The sequence below is a fragment of the Eubalaena glacialis genome, chromosome 1, assembly GCF_028564815.1.
Source record: "Eubalaena glacialis isolate mEubGla1 chromosome 1, mEubGla1.1.hap2.+ XY, whole genome shotgun sequence".
Lineage (NCBI taxonomy): Eukaryota > Metazoa > Chordata > Mammalia > Artiodactyla > Balaenidae > Eubalaena > Eubalaena glacialis.
This window is the reverse complement of record NC_083716.1, coordinates 81,910,599-81,928,194: the sequence shown is the minus strand read 5'-3', so window position 1 is coordinate 81,928,194 and position 17,596 is coordinate 81,910,599. Positions and strand designations below refer to the sequence as shown.

Sequence of the window (17,596 nt, the reverse complement as noted above, 5' to 3'; positions counted from 1 at the left end):
TGTATATTCTCACCTCCTTTGTGGCAGATCTTCTCATACACTTTAAATTGTTTCTAGATTACTTATAATACCTAATACAATGTAAATGCCATGTAAATAGTTGTAAATACATGTAAATTCTATATAAATAATTGCTGGTGTGTGGCAAATTCAGTTTTGCTTTTTGGAACTTTCCGGAGTTTTTCTTCCCCCAAATATTTTCATTCTCTGGTTGGTTGAATCTGTGGATGTGGAACCTGTGCATATGGAGGGCCAATTGTATATAGATATGTTTTAAAAAAAAAAAAAAGTGTCCTGATTTTATAGACTGGCTGCACTTCAGCTTTGGTCTTAACTGCTGGATCTCCACAGAGTGGAGGTCCACCAAGGTGCCCTAGGAGTCAGTTACTTTGTCGGTGAGTTACTTTGCCAGTCATTCATCTTAGCACCTATGCTGACCCCTGGCCCTGGTTGGAGGGCTCAGAGATTGGTAGTCTCCGGCTGTGGTTGGAAGCCGCTGCTTCTGCCCACTTGTGTGCTTGTATAAATTGTAGGTACCATGCTTCTAGTTTCTTTTGTCTGATACTATCCACTTATGTCATCCAGAAGTTGCATAAAATTGTCTTTCTGGTGTATTCTGTTACTGGCACATTTGTTTGTTTTACTTTTGTTTTATTGTTTCTCCCACTTATATTGTTGGAGGCATCAGAGATAGATGTGTGTTTTAAGTCCACCATCTTTAATTGGAAGTGTCAGTTATTTGTGAAACTGTTATTATTTCCCACTATTCTCTTGTCATCTGGTTCTGTTCTTACATTTCAGAAAATTTCTTCTCTGCCTTCATAGCCTATTTTTCTTTTTTCTGCCAGCCTCTCAAATATTGGTGATCCCTTAAATTCTGTGCTGGTATTTTTTCTTTCCTCAATTTGTCTCCTCTGTGACCATCTGATTCACTCTGGTGACTCCAGTGACAGAGTTGTGATTTTCACCCAAATCCTTATTTTCATACCACACTTCTAAATTCCAGATTCATCTATCCAACCTTCCAGTTGATATTTCTACTTCCATGTTCTGAAGATATCTGGCATACTGTATGTCTAGCATCTGTTTCATTGTCACTGTGCGTCTACCCTGCTCTTCCTCCTGTTTCCCCAGACTTGACAAGAGGTTTCCAGAACCTCCAAGGCAGATCATGCAGACCCTCTGGGAGTAACTCTTCCTCTCTCCCTTTGCTCAGCAAGTTCCCTGTTTAGCATCTCCGCTAATAATATAGGTGACTCCCTTCTTAATACAGGCGATCCAGCACAGATATTTACAGCATTGGGATTACAGCATGTGAATTGGCCAGTGGGCAGGTACCTTTCCAGGACATGCACAGGACTCAGACGTTGTTACAGAAACTGAAAGGTCCTCCTTAGAGCCCATTGGATATCAGTATTTTCCCTCAATCAGAATCCAGAATGAAAAGTTCCCGATCAGGCGTAGACTCTGGGATTGGAGAAAGTGTACACGTCTCCAGTGGAACTCGCACAGTAAATAGTGACAGATTGCAAACACCGCCTTCAGAAACATTCTCTCCTGCCTTCCTTAGCTTGGTACAGCTCTGTCTGCAACAAGATCCTGAGAAAAGGCCATCAGCAAGCAGTGTATTATCCCATGTTTTCTTCATACAGCCTTACTTTGAGTTTCTTTAGCAGATGAAGGAAGAAAGCCAGAGTTCAGCACTTACACTGTTGCCTCCTGCTTGTCACAGGCCATCCACAGCACCACCTCCAGCCTCACCTAGGACTGAGCTGGAATGGGATTTTCCTGATGACAAAGATTCAAACTGGGAATTCTAGGGCTGCCAAATCCTTTCATGTCCTATATACTTGACACTTCCTCCCTGCTGCTTTTTCTTCTGTATTGCTAGGTACAAATGCTAGAATTATACTTGAAAATACAGCTGGGTGCACTGGAGAATCTATCATTTAGAACCACTCTGTTCAAAGGAGCATGAGTTTATAGCCCCTTTGGTTAGCTCAGAGTGCTATTATAACTCCAGGGAAATTTTGGAATTATTAATCTAACTATATTTAGTGTCATCTGTTCTCCAAATTTTTCCCAAGCTGTGACTAGCTCTTCTTTTTGATCTCTCAATATAATTTTTGAGCCAGTTAAATTTTTCAGCATTTTGCTGCCCTCAGGAGAATGAAGCCTCAGAGGACATTGCTTCCAAGTACATTTTTTACTTCCAGATTCTCTAGCCTTTTTAATCAGCTATGTTAAATCAACAGGCTGGTTTATCCTGGCATCAAACCCGTTTTTGATAGAAGGGGAAATGTTTATACTTTCCCATTTTCTTCTGTTAATACTTACAGTAATATCAAACTGAGCCTCACACATTAAATGATTCACTTTAAAAAAAAATAACAACTTTGGGATCATTGCTTCCTCGGCAAAAATTAGTTTACATAACTAGGATGGAAGTGTGTATTTCCATTTCACTATTGGCTTCGTGCTATTCACAGCAATGACCTAGGGTGAGTGGAGATGGGGGAAGAGAGAGAGGCTGTGCCCTAAGGGAGTGTGCAAGATAATTCTGCATACATCATATACTGTCAGTCCTTTAGGGCATGGGAAGAAAATATTAGCTTGTTTATTTACATTTTTATCTGAAAAGAACAGAATTAAGCTCTCCTCATATGTGAATTGACAGTATTTAATTTATAGATAAATATAAATAAAACTGGTGGTTCCTCAAGAATTTTATGGATTAGATGAGTGATGAAATATTTGGAGATCACCAACAGAACTTAAGCCAAATATATTCCCTAGTTTCCTCCCCTGAACCTTTTGCCACTGCCTCTGCAGCCTTTTATCTCATCACAGGTTCAGACCTGCTCTCCTGTCCTGTTGTACAGTCCATTGACTTGCCACATGTTTTTTCAGGTCTTCTTAACATTTCTTGCAGTTTTGCCGCATATTTGCAAAGAAACTACTATTTATATTTAAGCACTGAGTTTTATCTGCTCAGTGAAATCCAGGGTGCTGACACTCTCACATGAACTTGCACAGAACCCCTTTATGATCTGTCTGCATTGTACATATTTGTGGTATGGGTCCTTTAAGTCCTATGGTAGGTATATCTTTATATCTTTCCTTATGAGAATAAGCTCTTTGAGACCAGGAAGAGTATATTTTTCAACTTGGAATTCTCAAAAACTAGGACACTTTCAGGCACATAAAGGCATGCAGATATTTTTCCATTAAGTAATAAATTAATCCACCAATGGTATTTCTACCATGGTTTCTTGTTTAATCACAAAGTGTAACACAAAACAAGCTATATAGTAGAGGTCCTTTGTAACATGTTCTGGTCAATTTTCAACAGGAAAAATGGTAAGAATTAGTCTTTAAACTTCTTTTTCCACATCACCTGACTCTGACCACTGCAGATTGAGCAGAAGTGTGTTTTTCTAGGGATCACTGTCATTCAGGGATGTGACTGTGGGCTTCACCCAGGAGGAGTGGCAGCACCTGGACCCTGCTCAGAGGACGCTGTACAGGGACGTGATGCTGGAGAACTACAGCCACCTCATCTCAGTAGGTAGGTAGCGCTTATTTCCCATGTAGACCCCCAGTATACATGTCCTTTCTTATTTACAGAAACTTGTGGAATTTTTGTAGAATATATGTAGAATATAATAATATTTAGGTTTGGGATTTACAGGCCAAGGACAACTTATCCCTTTTGGGTACCAGAAAGAATGTGTTGTCCTCTGCCCCATAACAGGATTAGATGAGCTTTTTTTTTTTATTGTATATTCTTTGAGAACAGTGTATCAAAGACCCTGACACTCATCCAATTTGTCTCATGTCATATAATTCTCATTCACAGGGTTTTGCATCCCTAAACCAGAAGTGATCCTCAAGTTGGAGCAAGGAGAGGAGCCATGGATATTGGAGGAAGAGTCCCCAAGCCAGAGTGTCCCAGGTGAGTCTGGGAGTATGAGCTGGATGGAGTTTAGGAGGAAATCAGATCACAAAGGGGTAGTTCAGAGATTAAGGCCATTGAAATGGTCTTCAGGAATCATGTTTTAGTGGCTCTGGACCTTTGGAAGTAGCATGTTAACATGACTCAAATATCCAGTGTCACTGAATCGCGCAGTATCTCCCCAGTGTCACTCTTATACACAAATGGTATCCTTTTTCTAAGGTGTAAATTACATAGAGTTAAATACACAGATGTTTAAGTGTTCAAGTAAATAAAGTTTTGTATATGCATACATCCATATAGCCACTGTCAAGATGAACGTATGGAACATTTTTTTAGCACCCCAGAAGGCTCCCTGGTGTCCTCCTCCCAGTAAATAACATCTCCCCCTTCTATTATCATAGATCAAGTTTGCCTGTTTTTCACTTCAGATAACTAGTCATACACTAGGTACTATGTATATATGTGCACTATGTATATACATACACACAATATGTATATATGTATATATACTATATGTGTGTGTGTGTGTTTGTGTGTATAGTGTCTGCCTTCTTTGGATCAGCACTATGTCTGTGAGATATATATGTCATATATATTAGTAGTTTATTGCTTTATATTGCTGTGCAGTGTTCCATCATGACTATCCCAGAATTTATCTGTCCATTCCATTATTGAAACACAATTGGGGTACATATTTGAAACATACTTGTTTTAAAATATATTTATGTTGAATTTGAGGGTATTTGAAAAATGGTGTTATATTTTTTAATTGAAGTATAGTTGATTTACAATATTACATTAGTTTCAGGTATACAACATAGTAATTCAATATTTTTGCAGATTATACTCCATTATAAGTTATTACAAGATAATGGCTATAATTCCCTGTGCTGTACAATATATCCTTGTTGCATATCTATTTTATACATAGTAGTTTGTATCTGTTAAACCAAACACCTAATTTGTCCCTCCACCCTTCAGTCTCCCCTTCAGTAACCATGTTTGTTTTCTGTATCTGTGAGTCTGTTTCTGTTTTGCATATACATTCATTTGCATTATCTTTTCAGATTCCATATGTAATTGATATCATACAGTATTTGTCTTTCTCTTTCTGGCTTAATTCACTAAGCATGATATCCTCTAGGTCCATCCACATTCCTGCAATTGACAGAATTTATTTTTTTTATGACTGAGTACTGTTCTGTTGTGTGTGTGTACATATATATGTGTGTGTGCACGTGTGTGTGTATATATAATTTTCTTTATCCAGTTGTCTGTCGATGGGCACCTATGTTGCTTCCGTGTCTTGGCTATTGTAAATGCTGCTGTGAACATTGGGGTGCATGTATCCTTTAAAATTAGTGTTTTCGTTTTCTCCGGATATATACCCAGGAGCATTATATGCAAATAGTGACAGCTATACCTCTTCCCTTCCAATTTGGATACCTTTTATTTTTTCTTTGTGTCTGTGATTGCTGTGGATAGGACTTCCGATACCATGTTTAAATAGAAGTGGTAATAGTCTGCATCTTTATCTTGTTCCTGGAAATAACAGGAAGGCTTTCAGCTTTTCACCATTGAGTATGATGTTGGCTATGGGTTTGTCATAAATGGCCTTTATTATGTTGAGATATGCTCCCTCTATACCCACTGTGATGAGAGTTTTTATCATGAATGAATGTTGAATTTGGTCAAGTGCTTTTTCTGTGTCTATTAAGATGATTATGTGATTTTTATCCTTCCTTTCATTAATGTGGTGTATCACATTGATTTGCAGATATTGATCCATCCTTGCATCCCTTGAATAAATCTACCCACTTGATCATGGCATATGATCCTTTTTATATAATGTTGAATTTGGTTTGCTAATGTTTTATTGAGGATTTCTGTATCTATTTTCCTCAGAGATATTGGTCTGTACTTGTGTCTGGTTTTGGTATCAGGGTAATTGTCACCTTGTAGACTGAATTTGGGAGTGTTCCATTCTCTTCAGTTTTTTCGAATAGTTTGAGAAGGGTAGGTATTAGTAGTTTGTTATGTGTTTGGTAGAATTCCCCCGTGAGCCACCCAGTCCTGGACTGTTGTTTGCTGGGAGTTTTATTAGAAAAAAAACTATTGTGGGTTTTTGCTTTGTAGTTACCATGTGGTTCATGTATGTTGACCTAGAACTGTATTTATTTTAAACTGATAGAAGATCTACATTCCCCCACGTTTTGGTTTTTAACATATTTTACATCTTCATGTCTATCTCTTAACTGTTTATTGTAGTTACAGTTTATTTTACAAATGCTGTCTTTTAACTTTCACAATAGCTTATTTTAGTGGTTGATCCACAGCCTTTACTATAGTTTTGCCTTTTCTGGTGGGATTTTCTCCATCCTGTAGTTTCTTATTTCTTGTTGTACCTTCCTCCCACCATTTTTCACTTAAGGAAGATCCTTTAACACTTCTTATAAGGTCAGTTTAGTATTGATGACTGTTTTAGTTTTTGCTTGTCTGAGAAGTTCTTTATCTCTTCTTCAATTCTGAATGATAATCTTGCTGGGTGGAGTATCCTATGTTGGAAGTTTTTCCCTTTTAACACTTTAAATATCTCACGCCACTCCCTTCTGGCCTGAAAAATTTCTGCAGACAAATCAGCTGATAGCCTTATTGGGGTTTCTTACACGTGACTCTTTCTTGCTGCCTTTAGAATTCTCTTTATCTTTAATGTTTGCCATTTTAATTATGATATGTCTTGGTGTAAGTCTCTTTGGGTTTTTCTTGTTTGGGACCCTCTGTGCTTCCTGTACCTGAATATCTATTCTTTAGGTTCAGGGTTTTGAGCCATAATTTCATCAAATATGTTTTCTACCTGTTTTTTCTTTCTTCTCCTTCTGGTACCCCTATAATGAGAGCGTTAGTATGCTTGATGTTGTCCCAGTGGTCCTTTAAACTATCCTTTTTAAGTTTGTTTTTCTTTTTGCTAATCTGATTAGGAGATTTCCATTATTCTCTCTTCCAGATCACTTCTGCATCCTTCTATATCACCTATTTTGCTCTTAATTCCTTCTAGTGTATTTTTCATTTCACCAATTGGGTTTTTCACCTCCAAGTGGTTTTTTTTTCTGTTTTCTAGTTCCTTGTTAAAATTCTTACTGTGTTCATATATTCTTTTCACTAGTTCAGTTATCATGCTTATTACTAATGCTTTACAATCTTTAGTAAATTATATGTTTCATTAGTTGATTTTGTTCAGGGTTTTTTTCTTGTTCTTTTGTTTGAAACAAATTCCTTTGTCTTCTCATTTTTCTTAATTTTCTCTGTCTTTGTGAAATTAAGGGAAACAGTTACCTATCCTGATCTTGGAGTGGTGTCCTTGGGTGGGTCCCTACATAGTCTGTGTGTGCCCAATGGCTTTGGTGGGAGTATCTCCCCCCAGGGTATTCTGGCAGCTACCCCTTGCTGAAGGCTAGGGCTGGAGATGGAGGGGCTAGGAGCTAGGTGTCAGCCAGGGCTCCTCCTATGCTCAGTGGTCAACACTGCCTACCAGGGCCAGGGCTGGTGTCAGGTCTTAAGGTAGTGGAGCAGAAGCTGGAGGATTGGGTCAGAGCTGGTTCCGTTCCCCAGAAGGAAGCAGTGGTTGGAGCAAGAGGGACTGGCGTGTGTGCCCAGTGTGGGCCAGGGTGCACTCTGTGCTTGTCCTGGCACACAAGTCAGTGTTCTAGGACACTCCTGATCTGCTGCCCCTCCCTGCACCAGCAGTGGCCCCCCCCCCAATACCATTCATATGTAGTGTCAGGTCCAACCTAGCTCCATGCCCCGAACTGTGTACGCTCCTCAGTAGCAACAGCCTTTGCCCTAGTGGGGAGCTGCGCTGTGGAGCAAGAGGGGCTGGGGGCATGTGCTGGGTCAGTTGCAGGAAACCAGCCCAATTTCTGCAGTCTCAGTCTGCTTCCTCTGCCTGTTCCCTGAGCAAGCAAGCATGTGTGTGCACTTCAAGAGCGGAGTCCAAGTTTCTCACAGCTCCCCATGCTGTGGGTCCCACTGGTCTTCATACCAGCCAAGAGGCCTTATCTTCCTGATGTCAGACCCCAGGGATAAGATGCCCAATAAGGGGTTGGAACTGCTTCCCCCCCACCCCGCCCAGGGAGGATCTTTCTTTGACACTCCTCTTCTGTGTCCCCTCCTAGGGGCACAGGTCCTGAACTGATTGTTTCTCTTCCCTTCCTTCCCTATGGATCTTTTTTATAGCCTTAGTTGTATAAGAGTCTTTCTGCCAGTCTCCAGATTGTTTTCAGTGAGACCTGCTCCAGAATAGATGTATTTTTGATGTGTTCCTGGGGGGAGGTGAGCTAAGTGTCCTCTACTGCTGCCATCTTGATTTCCTCTTCCATAAGTATTCTTGTGTATGTCTTTTGGAGGACCTAAACTCTTATTTTTGTTAGATGTAAAGCCGGAAATATACTCGCCGAGTATAGAGTAGTCACATAATTTAGCTTTAGTAATATTTAAACTGTTTTCCAAGTGGTTGTACTAAATTATACTGCCACCAGCTATGTATAAGAGTTCCAGTTACATTACATCCTTCTGAGAACTTGATATTGTCAGTCTAATTTTATCCATTCTAGTCATTGTGGTGTGTTACTAAGTTTTAATTTCCATTTCTCTGATGACTAATGATGTTGAGCATCTTTTCATATGTTTGTTGCTTATTTGGATATCTCCTTTAGTGAAGTGATTATTCACCTCATTTACTTTTTTTATATTACTAGGTTATTGGTCTCTTACTGATTTAGAGATGTTTAACAATATATTCTGGGTATGAATCTTTTGTCAAATTTCATGTATTGAAAAGTATCTTCTCAGTTACATCTTATCACTTTCTTAATGATATCTTCTGATAAACAGAACCTTATTAAAAAGACTGTCCTTCCTTCCACTGAATTGTGGTGATTTTTTTTCTTTTTTGCAATTCACCTTTTATTCCCTTTTTTTTACGACTATGTAACTAGAACCCAAGTTTGTGGATGAAGAGACAACCATGACAGACAGGACCCTTAGAGAATGGAGTTCAGTCAGACATCCAGAGTTAACACACTGTGTTCCCCAATGTTGGAGTGATTCTCAGGGGTTTGCTGTAGAGCTGGGCAGTTTTAAACAGTTGACATTTCTATGTTTGGGCAGCCTAAGAGTGCTTGTATGATAATCATATAGGATGGTGAGGTGGGCATGGGCCCCAATTACTTATTACCTCTTTTCACATGGTGGAGCTAAGTGAAACTGTTAAAAAATGTTTCTCCAGCTTTTAAATATACAAAGAATGATTTCCAGAATTCCCCAGGAAGTAAGAACTGTTCCTTTTGAGCTGAAGAACGTATTTCATTTTCTACTTCACTGCAGAGATATTTCCTACTCTAAAATACCATCATCTTTTCATCCACATACAAACTGTGGAACAGAGGGGAATTGGGGCCAGGCACGGAGTATGAAGAGGAATGATTTCACATCAGGTGGGCTGGAAGCCAATAGCTGAGTTTTTTTTTTTTAATTTTTTATTGGAGTATAGTTGATTAACAATGTTGTGTTAGTTTCAGGTGTACAGCAAAGTGAATCAGTTATACATATATATATGTATCCATTCTTTTTCAGATTCTTTTCCCATATAGCTTATTACAGAATATTGAGTAGAGTTCCTTGTGCTATAAGGTAGGTCCTTATTATCTATTTTATACATAGTAGTGTGTATATGTCAATCCCAATCTCCTAATTTATCACTTGCCCCCATATTTCCCCTTTGGTAACCATAGGTTTGATGTCGAGATCTGTGAGTCTCTTTCTGTTCTGCAGGTAAGTTCATCCATATCATTTTTAAATTAGATTCCACATATAAGTGATATCATATGATATTTGTCTTTCTCCTTCTGACTTACTTGGCTTAGTATATGATAACCTCTGTCCATCCATGTTGCTGCAAATGGCATTACTTTATTCTTTTTTATGGCTAATATTCCATGGTATATATATGTATCACATCTTCTTTATCCATTCCTCTGTTGATGGACGTTTAGGTTGCTTCCATCTGTTGGGTATTGTAAATAGTGCTGCTATGAACATGGCTGGGGTAGGGGGCGGGGTGTATCTTTTCGAAATATGGTTTTCTCTGAGTATGTGCCCTGGAGTGGACTGCTGGATCATAGGGTATTTCTATTTTTAGTTTTAAGGAACCTCCATACTGTTCTCCATAGTGGCTGTATCAATTTACATTCTCACCAACAGTGCAAGAGGGTTCCCTTTTCTCCACACCCTCTCCAGCATTTATTGTTTGCAGATTTTTTGATGATGGCCATTCTGACTGGTGTGAGGTGGTGATACCTCATTGTAGCTTTGATTTGCATTTCTCTAATGATTAGTGATGTTGAGCATCCTTTCATGTGTTTGTTGGCCATCTGTATATCTTCTTTGGAGAAATGTTTGTTTAGGTCTTTTGCCCATTTTTGGATTGGGTTCTTTGTTTTTTTGATATTGAGCTGCATGAGCTGCTTGTATATTTTGGAGATTAATCCTTTGTCAGTTGCTTCATTTGCAAATATTTTCTCCCATTCTGAGGGTTGTCTTTTCGTCTTGTTTATGGTTTCCTTTGCTATCAAAAGCTTTTAAGTTTCATTAGGTCCTGTTTACTTTTGTTATTATTTTCATTACTCTAGGAGATGTATCAAAAAAGATCTTGCTGTGATTGATTTATGTCAGAGCATGTTCTGCCTATGTTTTCCTCTAAGAGTTTTACAGTATCCAGCCTTACATGTGAATTGCGGTTTTATCTTTGTCATTTATCAGGTGATCATATATGTATGTTTCTGGGCTTTCTTTACTGTTCCATTGACTGATTTATCCATCTTTATGACAATACCACACTGTCTTTTATTATAATATTATAAGTCTTGACACCTGGCAGTGTTAGCCTTCTAGGTTTGCTGTTTTCTTCAAGATTCTTGGGTATTCTACAGCATGAATACAGAATGTTGCCAAGAACATCTTTAGTCTACAGAATGTATTAAAATGATTTCTACGTTTTTAGACATTCTGGACAATTCTGTACTGTTATAGGTCTTTTGTATTTTCATTAAATTTTAGAATCAGCTTGTCAATTTCCACAAATACAGACACACCTGTTAGGATGTTATTTGGGATTGCATCACTCATTTGGGGGAGAACTGACATCTTGACCATGGTATACCTCTACTTAGGTCTTTAAATTCTCAGTTGAGCAGTTCTGCCGATTTTTCTTTAAATATATTCCTAAATATTTTATATTATTTTTGTCTTTGTTTAATGCTAGTATAATTATAGAAAAAAACAGTACAAATAGTATATAGAAAAACAGTTTATGTTTGCACATTTACCTTGTATCCTGCAACCTTGCTAATGAATTCATTTTTTCTGGTTAATGAATTCATTTTTTCTGGTAGTTGTTTTGTAGATTTGTAAAAATTTTCTATGTAAACAATTCTGTCATGTATGAATACAGACTTTTTTGCCTTTTGTACTGGCATTCCTAGCCAGTAAAGTGTTGTACAGAAGTTCTGACCTCAGGGAGATACTGTTCAGTATGTTACCATTAATTTTGACATTAAGGATTTCTGTAAATGCATTTTATGGTTTTAAGGAAGTTCTCTTCTATTCCTCATTTGCTAAGAGTTTTAAAAAAAAACATGAATTATATTCAATTTTGTCAAATGCTATCTATCTCTGTATGAGATAAATCATATGGCTTTTCTTACTTACTTATTCTGTTTTAGCACTGGTGAGTAGTCTTGATTTTCAAATGTTAAACCAATCTGATATTTCTGAAATACATCCTCCTTGATCATAATATATTCAGTTTTTATAATCACTGAGTTTTTCTGTGTGTATTCTGTAGCTGTCCTTTGTTGTAATCTTTCCAAGTTTGGGGTTGAAGACTGTCCTATTTTTGTAAGATGAGTTGAGCATTGTTTCATGATGATTTTTCAAGATTGTGTTATTTCTTCTTCAGTGTTTGGAAAATTCCACCAACAAAGCCATTTCAGTCTGAAGTTATTTTTGTGGAGATTTAAAATTTCAGAGTGTTAAATTTTTTAACTTGGTTAATATCATAAATACAATACGTGTAGTTTCTGGAACAGAACAGATGGTGAAGTGAAGTATTATTTACTTAAAACCAAATAACAACTGTGTAGTTCCAACGTACCTTAATATCTTACTCTTGGTGCAGTGAGACAGAAGCTAGGTGTCCTACACATACACACAAAATTGGTATTGCAGATGAAGAACACTGATAAAATGAATCTGGGCTTGTTCCTGTAGAAGGGAGAGGTAGCTGTCCCACTCCTCTTTTAAAAGGAGAAAGAAAAACCTTTGCTCCCTTGGGGAGGATCCTAAATTCTTTCTTTAACCTTTTGGTATATAAATTTCTTCAGGGGAAAAAAAAGACCACTGTCTCCAGCTTCACACCTAGGATGTCATCAGGGCTCCCAGGTTTCAGCACCCCCACTGAAATGTAAATCTCTCTAGAGTTCTACCCTTAATAATTACTCTCTCAATCTCATTCTTTGACCTTAGGTTCCAAGTTTCATTAACATTTGCTCACAAAGTCCTAACTGTGCAGAAAAGTAACATTATTTTCCATAGAGTCCCACAGTGCTACCCATTTTACTTCTCCATAGGTGACTTCTGGCTGGTTTTTCTACATACGTGCTATTCCTCATTTTGTTTTAGCCTTTTAACAAACAATGAAGGTCTGTGGTAGAAAGCTGGATAGTTTCCTCTTCAAGTTCTTCTCTTAGCCTTTTGCCTGGCCCAGCTGTACCCAGGTGCAGCAGGGTATACTAATATTTTGCCTACACTTTGCCTTGGTCTGCAAGGAAGAAGTCTGTGGCACATTTTGCCATCCATACAACTCTGTCCAGTCAGTTGAAGCTGATTTAAATGCCTTCCAGGCTGAGACAGGATCATGCATCACTTCAGCTAAATTTTAGGAACAAATTCCACACCTCTTTCTAATGGAATAACTGCACTATAGGTAAAACTGCTCACAGACTGCATGTCTGAGGTCTCCTCTTTCTTACGCTACCAGGTGTTTGCACAAATACTTGAACATTTCTGATAACTACCCCTAGGTGCAAATCACACACATATTCTGATTTAGTAGCCACAAAATAACACAAAGCTGTTTTTTTAAAAATTACCCTTTTGAGTGATGTCAGCATCATGGCAGTTTGAGATATTCATTTTGTCACTCCCCTTCAACCTACAAACAGTAAGACATCTGTAACTCAAGAAATCCTCTGCCCAACACACCAGGACACCAAAGAGTTCCATACATCAATACATCTACAGGGGGGTGGATGAACACACAGAGGAGACAGAACCAGGGGAACAGCAAGGAGTAGATGACAGTAGATGAAAATGAGCAATTTATAGGGGATAAACAGCTGGGCTTACCCAAAGAAAAATATATTCATTCTAGATTTATATTGTCAGTTCTCAAGGGCTTAATTTCCCAAGTACACAAACAGCTCATACAACTCAACAACAAAAAAATAACCCAATCAAAAAATGGGCAGAAGACCTAAATAGACATTGCTCCAAAGAACACACAGATGATGATGGCCAATAGGCACATGAAAAGATACTCAACATCACTAATTATTAGAGAAATGCAAATCAAAACTACAACAGGATATCACCTCACAGCTGTGAGAATGGCCGTCATTAAAAAATCCACAAACAACAAATGCTGGAGAGGATGTGGAGAAAGGGAACCCTCCTACACTGTTGGTGGGAATGTAAATTGATACAGCCACTATGGAGAACACTATGGAGGGTCCTCAAAAAACTAAAAATAGAATTGCCATATGATCCCACAATCCCACTCCTAGGCATATATCCAGAGAAAACTCTAAGATACATGCACCCCAATGTTCATAGCAGCACTATTTACAATAGCCAAGACATGGAAGCAACCTAAATGGCCATTGACAGAGGAATGGATAAAGAAGATGGGGTACATATATACAATGGAATATTACTCAGCTATAAAAAAAAAAATGAATGAAATAATACTATTTGCAACAACATGGATGGACCTAGAGATTATCATACTAAGTGAAATAATTCAGAAAGAAAGACATATACCATATGATCACTTATATGTGGAATATAAAATATGACACAAACGAACTTATATATGAAACAGAAATAGACTCATGGATATACAGTACAGACTGGTGGTTGCCAAGGGGGAGGGATGGAGCAGATTAGCAGATGTAAACTAGGATATATAAGCGTGGATAAACAACAAGGTCCTCCTGTACAGCACAGGGAACTAGATTTAATATCCTGTAATTAACTACAATGGAAATGAATATGAAAATGTATATATATATATAACTGAGTCACTTTTCTGTATACCAGAAACTAACACAACATTGTAAATCAACTATACTTCAATAAAGTAAATTTTTAAATATATATTGTCAGTTTTTGGACATTAAACTCAAGGATGTAGAATATTGTAGATAGTAGAGGAGTAAAAACAGCCACACATAACCAAAAAATCATAAGGTAAAGGTAAAAGAAATTTCTAGGACCAGGTTTAGAATTTTTATTCCTTACAGTTCTCATGGTATACAGAAATGCTGAAACATGGATATGAAAGCAGGATTGAAAACTGATACTAACTCAGGTGAAATCTGGGGGAAAGCCAAAAGGGATTGAAACAGGGTTTGATGGTCAGGAGAGGTCCACTGCTGACCAACTCTGATGTAATGAAGGGAACATACCATACCTACAATAGAGATGTATGTCTGAATCTGTGGCAAGAATGGCTTGTCCACTCACTGATTTGCTCTTTTGTTGCTTATTTTTATTCCTCATGAATCAGAGCTAGAAAAGAATTAGAGCTTGGGTTTTAGTACTGTTCCTTCATGAGTTAGGGCTCTTAGAATATTGATTTGTTGCTGCTGGGTAGAATGGAAAAGAGAGAGAAGACTGGATCTATACACTGTTGTCATATTCTAGGCATGAAGAGATAAGGACCTAAACTGATCAACTCCCCGAAACCTAATGCTAACTATATCCTTGTGAACTAATCTTTCTTGTCACTCTATTTCAGAATTAATTGATAGCAGTAGAAACTATTCAAGAAAGAAGTTTGATGAATTTAACAAAGGTAGAAAATGGTTCCATGATGACAAGCATGAAGGAATTCACTCTGAAGAGAAACCTTATGAATATAATAAAAATGGGAATGGCCTCTGTCTTAATGAAGACTCTGTTCAGCATCAAAAAATTCAAATTTTGGAGCAACCTTTTGAATACAGTGAATGTAGGAAAGCTTTCCATGAGAATTCACTCTTTGTTATACATAAGAATCCTTACACAGGACAGAACACCTGTGAATACACTGAATACAGAAAAACCTTCTGTGATATGTCATCTCTCTTTGCTCATCAGAGAACACATCCAAAAGAGAATCACTATGAATTTAATGAATGTGGAGAAAATTTCTTTGAGGAATCCATTCTCTTTGAACATAATGTTCACCCTTTGAGCCAGAAGTCAGATCTCATTCCAATTCAGAGAAGCCACTCAATTGACAATATAATTGAATATAATGAATGCAGAAACTTCTTCAATGAAAAATTAGTCTTTGGCATACAACAGAGCATACAAACAGGAGAAAAACGCTATGAATGTCATGAATGTGGAAAAACCTTCAACAAGAAGTCAGCCCACACAAGACATCGGAGAACCCACACTGGGGAAAAATCCTGTGAATGTCATGAATGTGGGAAAACTTTCTGCAAGAATTCAGACCTCATTAAACATCAGAGAATTCATACAGGGGAGAAACCTTATGAATGTCAAGAATGTGGGAAATCCTTCAGTGAAAAGTCAACCCTCACCCAACATCATAGAACACACACAGGGGAGAAACCATATGAATGTCATGAATGTGGAAAATCCTTCTCATTTAAGTCAGTCCTTACTGTACATCAGAAAACACACACAGGGGAGAAGCCCTATGAATGCTATGAATGTGGGAAGGCCTTTCTCAGAAAATCAGACCTCATTAAACATCAAAGAACTCACACAGGGGAAAAACCTTATGAATGTAATGAATGTGGGAAATCCTTCTCTGAGAAGTCAACTCTCACTAAACATTTGAGAACTCATACAGGCGAAAAGCCCTATGAATGTACTGAATGTGGAAAATTTTTCTGCTACTACTCGGGTTTCACAGAACATCAGAGGAGACATACAGGAGAGAAACCTTTTGGATGTAATGAATGTGGGAAAAACTTCCGTCAGAAATCAGCCCTAATTGTTCATCAGAGAACTCACGTAAGACAGAAACCCTATGAATGTAATGAATGTGGAAAGTCATTCTGTGTGAAGTCAAAACTCACTGCACATCATAGAACACACACAGGGGAGAAACCCTATGAATGTAATGTTTGCAGGAAATCATTCTATGTGAAGTCAAAACTTACTGTACATCAGAGAACACATTTGGGAAGAAACCCTATAAATATAATAAGTGAGGGAAATCACTCTGGGTGAAGTCAAGAGTTTATAGAACAAAGAACACAAAGCAGGGAGAAAAATCTATTAAGATTTTGAGAACATCTTTGGTCTAAAGTCAGCTCTCATAATACAGCAGAGAACTTACAGAGGGAAGAAAATAATATGATGTTCTGGACATAGGAAAATTTTCTACTGGAATTTGGACCATACAGTGTATCAGAAAGCTCAGAGTACAGAAAACCTACTGGTGAATGAATACAGGGAACCTTCTGCCCAAAGCCACACTTCACTAAACAGAGAAATCACACAGGGTAGAAACCTCTATCAGTATTCATAGAGAAGACTTCATCCACAGGCCAGAGAAAATGCAAAAACTATAGAAAGTTACAGGAAAGCATTTACTAGGAGTTGGTGTTTTATTGGACTTGTGTGAAATGTTTGAAGTAGCATTTCAGTGGACATCAGAAAGTAATTTAAGTGGATAGAAGCTTTAAGTTAAACCTAAGCTTATCATACATCAGCAATTTTGAACTTAAGTGTCTAGCATTTAGGAAATGTGGAGAACGTTTGCATTTAGACATAGCATTTATACAATTTGGCCTATTGCTGGGTGTGCTATTCCTTCCAATTTAAGGTACTGGACATCAACTGGAACCAGGGGTTGTAAGCAACTCACATGTTTATTGCTCAGGCATATGGAAAACAAGGGAAGATTTTTAGCAAGAGGACCCACCTGCAAGAAGATTTTCTGATGTCCAGGTAGAGAGAGAGAGAGATCCTGGTCTTGGTGATATACATATGACAGCAGCTTGCCAGCAGGATTTCTGATTAATTGTGAGGCTGACTAATTTTGAGTGGCCTGTCCTGAAATGGTGGATCAAAGGGGCAATGTAGGTTCCTTGAATGCAGCTACCTGGTATAGGGGAAGTGGTATGAAATATAGGTAGTTTCTGCCTTACCAGTGTTTTAACAGTTTGGCCTGTTGTGAAGTGACCTACTGCAACCAACTTTATTTATCCACATACTTAACATGTTTTGTATGTGATACAATGATTTTTTAAAAAGCAGAACATTCACGTACAAACATAT

General features: G+C 37.9%; 1 protein-coding gene across 2 annotated transcripts in view; it reads left to right on the top strand.

The window, feature by feature from the left end:
• LOC133085099 (zinc finger protein 37A-like) overlaps nucleotides 1-16,982 on the top strand; it is a 41,594-nt gene extending 24,612 nt beyond the window's left edge. The window contains exons 3-5 of one of the 2 annotated variants that reach the window (XM_061181993.1): nucleotides 3,442-3,568; nucleotides 3,860-3,955; nucleotides 15,093-16,982. In XM_061181993.1, the coding sequence (XP_061037976.1) occupies nucleotides 3,442-3,568; nucleotides 3,860-3,955; nucleotides 15,093-16,543 (1,674 nt within the window). In that variant the 3' untranslated portion in view covers nucleotides 16,544-16,982. Of the gene's footprint in view, nucleotides 1-3,441; nucleotides 3,569-3,859; nucleotides 3,956-9,414; nucleotides 9,451-15,092 lie in introns of those variants that run through there. The other variant, XM_061182002.1, reaches the window with a different exon arrangement.
• Nucleotides 16,983-17,596: the final 614 nt, after the last annotated feature.